Source organism: Octopus bimaculoides, chromosome 3, assembly GCF_001194135.2.
Source record: "Octopus bimaculoides isolate UCB-OBI-ISO-001 chromosome 3, ASM119413v2, whole genome shotgun sequence".
In the NCBI taxonomy this organism is placed as follows: Eukaryota; Metazoa; Mollusca; class Cephalopoda; order Octopoda; family Octopodidae; genus Octopus; species Octopus bimaculoides.
In genome coordinates, this window is record NC_068983.1 from 37,029,318 (window position 1) to 37,036,178 (window position 6,861).

The following is a 6,861-nucleotide window of genomic DNA, read 5'->3' on the forward strand; positions in this document are numbered from 1 at the left end:
GCTACAGTAAAATATTTTAATGTTTCAAGATAATGAAAGGCTTTCCTAAGAAAGTGAACTGCAAAATGAAATATATATTTATTTATACAAAGAGAAAATAGATATTTTATGTAATACAACTAGAAATGATTTCAGTTGGTTGGTTAATTCACAAAAAAGGGGAAAAAAATTTCTAAGATATCTGTTGTTGGATATGAGATTTTTGAAAATAATTTGTTTTACTCTATCAATCTTGTTAAAAGTGGTACATTTTTGTTGAAGACTACAAACAACTGTTGCTTCATGTATCAGTAACTGGGGTGGTTTTTAAGAAATTTTTTTTTAAAGTTAATATAAAAATTAGGTCTTTTTGTAACAGTGATGTCATTAGATAGCAATATTCTCCTAATAAAAATTAAATTATTAACCAGTAACATATTCAAAACCTCGACTAGATAATACATAGCTACAAAATTAAAATACCATACCAACATAAAATTTTACTTTATACTTCAGTTCTATAGTACCAAGTCTAGAACTTAGAGGTTATGTTTACCAAAAATGGAATCAGTCTCAAGTATATGACAAACAGAACTCTAGATATGAAAAAATTAATTTAGAGATAAATATCTTTGAAATAAGAATCTACACAAATATGCTGTGTAATATTTGTATAAACAGAAACAATTATATAAAAGAAACAATATTATATAAACAGATAATAAAAATGAAATATTTTTTGAAGAAAGTCATTTTCAAATGGTAAGATGAGATTTTAAGATAACAACTAAAGTTTTGGTTCTTGTTACTTACAAATGCAGCACCGTGTTAAACAATGTGCAAGGAGTAATTTACTATTGTTTAATGAAGAAGAAGGAAAAAACCTTCTATTACATGTGATCTCAATTTCTTGAATTACCTTGATAGAGAATTTCAAATCAAATGATTCAAGGTTAGTTGAAACAAACATTTGTATAAAAATATTTTTGTTACATCTAAGCCTTTTTTCTCTAACTGATTTTTCTTTTCATCTAATATTATCAAAACAAGTCTTTAAAAGGGGGAAAAAAAAAACTAAAATATCCAACTCAAATATATTCACAAAAAGTAGTATAAAAAATAAAATATAAAATTTATAATAACTGTACACCAGTTATAACAGGTAGTAACCTACCCACTTGTGCAGTTATTATTAACACAAATAAATTTTAAAAAGAAAGAAAAAGCCATAGCTGTCAAAGCAAACAGATATATTAAACATAATAATAATAATAATAATAATAATAATAATAATAATAACAACTAAAACAATTCCTGAAAACAGTAATGTTTGTTTCAGTATACCTGCAATGTCACTTGTCAACATTAAAACTAATATGAGGTAGAAAGCAAACCTTAAGAAAGCCATTTTCTATCTCTCTTTTTCTTTGAGAAGAGATTATAAGAAGATGGTGGAGAAGGTAATGAAATAAAATACTTAGAACAGGGAAGTTAGTCAAATTAACTGAAATATTCAAAAACCTAATTTTTCTTCTGCAATATACAAATTACATACAAAAACTGTACACATACACACTATTTATTGGTGTTCTCACAAGCAAAGCAGCATTCCACATTGTATTAATGGTTTAAAATGCTGCTTTATTAATGGGACATGTGTGTTATATAGTTAATTAAATTTGACTACTTTCCAATTGCTTTAAGTTTCTTGTTCAAATGGTTAGAGAAAGCAAAATACTCAACAGATGTAAGATATATCAGAAGCTCTCAAGATACATTTGGATATGGTCTCTTGTGACATCAAGTCTTTAACTGGCAGAGCATAGAGTATAAAAATTAAAGGGTAAAAAAAAAATTTTTTTAAATAAATTTTTCTTCTGCAAAAACAGAAAGAAAAAGAATCATTGAATTAAGAAACTGAGAAAAGTAGATATCTAGTTACTGATCCACAACCACAAAGAAATATGCCAGAGTATCACAACTATATAAATACAAGTTGAAAGGTGTTTTGAGACAGGTATTTGTTGTGAGAGCTTATTGTGTAACTTAAGTGAATGTTGTATATATATTAGTATGGAAATAATGGTTTTCAGAGTCGGGTGTTCATCTTTTAGACAAGAACCCAAATATGAAGTGAGACTACCAACATACAGGCAGAAAAGAAATAAAAGAAAAACAAAACATATTTGTAAGTTTGGTCAATAATAAATTGAGGATTATTCACAGGTAGACATACAGGTATAACACACATTCTTGTTAAATGAACACATTTCTACACAAGAGTATAAAAACTACACATAAATGAATGTTTTATATAGTTTCAAATTTTAACAAACTTGGTATAAAAAAACAAATATGAAAATTAATTTATTTTGGAAGTATATAATCAGGACATTTGGGTGGATGTAATTGTTTCAAGTAATAAATAGAAGTATCTTAATATGAAAATCAAAATGTATGTATGTGTGCAGAGTTCTCTAAATAAATGTACACACACATCAGGAAAGGAAAAAATATATTTATATTTATATATTTATACAGAACTTACAGTTATACCATCCTGTTACTCACTGTATATTTTCATGAGTAGTCACAGTAACAGATTTCCAGGTTCTGAATAAATTCTTTCTACAATAGGCATAACTGATACTTATTTCATCAACCCCAAAAGGATGAAAAGTAAAGTCGACCTCAACAGAATTTGAACTCAGAACATAGAACATTTTGTCCAGTGCAGTAACAATCCTGCCTGCTCACTGCCTTCAAGTTCTGAATGAATAGCAACAAATTCTACTACTTGCAACAACAACAAAAAAGTAACAATATATATTATGCTCCTATGACCACTTCATACTGAATCCAGAATAAGAAAATGTATGTAGTGTATATATGTAGTATATAAATTATATGAAGTGATGTATGAAGGTAAGCAAATGAAACGATAATCTATGAGCAGCTGATTAATGAAAGAGTCTCTTTTATTAGATCTTTAATAGATATTCTTTCAAAGCTTATCTGTAAATAAATATCAGGTGTATCCGATTAAGCTGTTTATTTTCGTAATTAAATTTAACTACATCTGCTTAATGCCAGCTGCACAAGTATATACAAACATATATGTAAAAGGCATCAAAATGGATAAATAATATTCTTGTTTCTATTTGGTTTTAAATTTGGCAAAAGTTGGTTGTAACAACGTATGGATAAGTATAACTTATACACTCAAAATGAGATTCTAGTTTCAATGGAAAAAAAAACAACAAAAAACAAAAACTACAGTAACATCAATGCTTGTCATAATTAGCTTTCAAAGGATCTTCATGAACTGGCAAATCACAGTAATAGAAACATTTTAGGCTTGCTCTTATATATATATATATAATATATGTTACATGTGCAGGATACACATACATAGGCCATTCCTGAGGTTTTTAGACTTTTTTCAAGAGATACAGTGATAACTGTTCTAAATTACTGTAATTTTAGTGTATCATTACTATACATCTAATAAGCTGACATCAAAACTGCCCCTCAGCCTCCTTACAGTCCAAACCTTGTTCCCTGTAACTTTTGGTTGTTCCCCAAGTTGAAAGAGAACCTCGGGGATAGTCATGTTGAAGACACTGAGAAGATGGATTCTGTGACGTGGGTCCTGGACACCTTCACTTTCAGGACTTCCATGAGACCTTCAACAAAGTAGCTGGAGTGCTACAACATGTGCATTAAAATTAGAGGATCCTACTTTCAAGGAGTTTTGTATTTCTTTGAAATTAATGAATGTCTTTCCTGAAAAAGTCTCAAAGCTTCTGGATTGCACCTCATATATACAAACAGCAGAGCAGAAAACATTTCCCTTTGGTTCTCTACGTTTAAGAAACTAAAATATATGTTACAGAATGAAAAGCATGGCTTAATTAGTTACGTACAAAATGTACAGAAATCCATCTCTCCGTGAAGGAACAATATCTTAGCTTATATAAAAAGGAGAAATGCTTTACCAAAAAGATATTGGTTTCTCTTCAATTTTAATGCATGAGAATGGGAATGATGTAACTTAGAATCTATGACAAGAAAGGAAGATATTTTGGAGAGACAGATTTGTCAGTCTTCTTCAGGTTCTTTTAGCAAAAGCAGTATTATTAAACACAAGACAAAAAAAGAATACATAAATGTTAGTTACATGGTACACTAAGCATGGAAACTGCTAATAGAAAATCTTGGTCAAAGCTTTGAGCAAATTTCCCTTGTGTATTCTGAACATTTAGCATTTCCTCCAAGATCTTTGGTGAGATACTGCAACAAATAAAATATTTAAATAAATAAAATGTTTTTAATATAAATTTAAATTAAATGCAAAGTTACTGATAGTATTGATGAAGGCTAATGCATATAAATACTTTAATTACTGATAATAATTTTAAACAAAGAGAACACACATGGTTTATAAAGAATTAAAGGTTTAGATTATAAAATTGTTGTTTTACTGTAGAAGTAATGTTGGCTCCTACAAGCTGCTATGAACTTTCACAAATAGCTTATATTGATAGGAAGCCTGTTAAATTTGCATGGTTAATTAGGAACTTCAAAAATGAACAGACTAATAGTCTTTCTCAAACCTATAATTCTTCCCAACTCATATAGACTCATGGGACTGGTTTCCTTGTTTCTGAGGTGCACATTTCCACTCCACTGGACAGGACATTGGTCCATCACAGGATTATTCATTTTCGCCAGCTAAATGGACTGGAGCAGCATGAAATGAAGTGTTTTGCTCAAGAACACAACATATCACCCAGTACAGGAATTGAAACCACAACCTTATGATCATGAGTACAACACCCTAATCACTAAACCATGTGCTTATATTGCTTACATATTTCATGTTTTCTAACACTATTTCTATGTCTACAATTTGTTTAATACAGTATGTGTTACTCCTTCGCAAAGAACTAAAATGTCATGAATTTGATTATCTAAAACTCTGGGAACTTCTATCCAACTTGTGTTGATCAAATATATACTGATTTTTTACTAGCCACATCATAATCAACATTGAATGTCCATTTTCCATGCTGGCATGGGTTGGGTGGCTTGCCAGGAAATTGGCAAGGCCAGGGGTCACACCAGGTTCCATAGTTTGTTTTGGTTTGGTTTCTATGGCTGGATGCCCTTCCTAACACCAACCACTTTATAGAGTGTACACAGGACCATGTCATTGCAGAAGAGCAGAAATATTTAATCACATCAGAGAAATTAAAAACACAGGCAACTTTGATAAAATTAGAGCTCAGAGCATACAGAGAAGGACCTAAATATTATAAGCCATTCAATCAGCCAAACCTTTTCATAAAGCGCTTCCATACTACTCCAGATTTTGGTTTTATTGAAAGAAACATTAAGACAACAAAATTCAAACAGAATCAGTTGATGTCTGTTCAGATATTTAAGCAATTCTGGAGTGAAATGATAATGAACACCACAAAATCAAAGACAACAATATTGGGAGTGAAGGAGTGAGTGATATACATAGAACATTAGTAAACCTAGGTTGTTCTTGCTTAGCTCCAGGTCTGACTGATTAAGAGAAACTACATCTGACAGTGTTCCAGCTATGACTACCCAATTTTTTTGAGACATAACATATCTAGGTTTGCACTGTCAAATGTGTTCTCTCTTTTTTTTAAGACAACAGAAAGATTTGGTTGCAATTCTTAGCAAGTCAAGCATCTATACAGAGCTCTCTCACTGACTCAAGATGGAAAATAAGATGCAATATTTTAGAGACTAAAGGTGAAAGCATGCACTGTTTGACTAAATCACTGGAGTGGTGGGTAGAGAATAAAAAAGTAAAATTATATCTCCAAAAGTGAATTTTTTTTTTTTTACCAAGATTTCTTAATTTAACACAAACATTCTCTAGTTACCACGTTGGGGCAATTTAAAAGTTAAAAGATATACTATATATTCTGGCATATGTGTTGAAATGTTCAGGCCAAAATTTACAGCCAAGATGACTTTGGAGGACCAAAAATTCAAGTGAAATGCAGCACAACTTGGAAAGATTGTGATGATGTTAGAATGTTTACACTACGTCATCATCATCATCATCATCGTTTAACGTCTGCTTTCCATGCTAGCATGGGTTGGACGATTTGACTGAGGACTGGTGAAACCAGATGGCTACACCAGGCTCCAATCTGATTTGGCAGAGTTTCTACAGCTGGGTGCCCTTCTTAATGCCAACCACTCAGAGAGTGTAGTGGGTGCTTTTATGTGCCACCAGCACGAAGGCCAGTCAGGCGGTACTGGCAACGGCCACGCTCTACATGTTCACAAATTATCAACACTACTGTCAACAAAGTATCTAAGTACTTACTTTGCCTTCTCTTATTACAGATAACACACTATTTTCAATGTTGGCAGCAAAATCCATGAGACCCATGTGACGTAGCATCATAACAGCACTAAGCAAGAGTGCAGTTGGATTAGCCATATCTAAACCTGCAATGTCGGGAGCTGTGCCATGTACCTGAAAAAAATATCAAGTTTATTACATTAAAGGCAATAATTAAACTCTTTCCACTTGTAAAAAACAATTCAGGTAAAAAAAAAACCGCATTCATTGAAGCTAATGAATCAATGATGTTACAGGCAATAAAAATGATAAAATAATTCTTTTATTTGTTTCAGTCATTTGACTGTGGCCATGCTGGAGCACTGCTTTTAGTTGAACAAATCGACCCCAGGACTTTTTCTTTGTAAGCCTAGTACTTATTCTATCGGTCTCTTTTGCCAAACCGCCAAGTTACAGGGACGTAAAAACACCAGCATTGGTTGTCAAGCGATGGTGGTGGGAAAAACACAGACACACACACACACATA

At 31.6% G+C, this 6,861-nt stretch overlaps 1 protein-coding gene across 1 annotated transcript in view; it reads right to left on the reverse strand.

The window, feature by feature from the left end:
- Window positions 1-56: 56 nt before the first annotated feature.
- The window catches only part of LOC106875666 (isocitrate dehydrogenase [NAD] subunit alpha, mitochondrial), a 32,718-nt gene continuing 25,913 nt past the window's right edge, over window positions 57-6,861 (reverse strand). The window contains exons 10-11 of the mRNA XM_014923905.2: window positions 6,356-6,508; window positions 57-4,272 (exon numbers count right to left, since the gene is read on the reverse strand). Of these exons, the coding sequence (XP_014779391.1) occupies window positions 4,201-4,272; window positions 6,356-6,508 (225 nt within the window). The 3' untranslated portion in view covers window positions 57-4,200. The remainder of the gene's footprint in view (window positions 4,273-6,355; window positions 6,509-6,861) is intronic.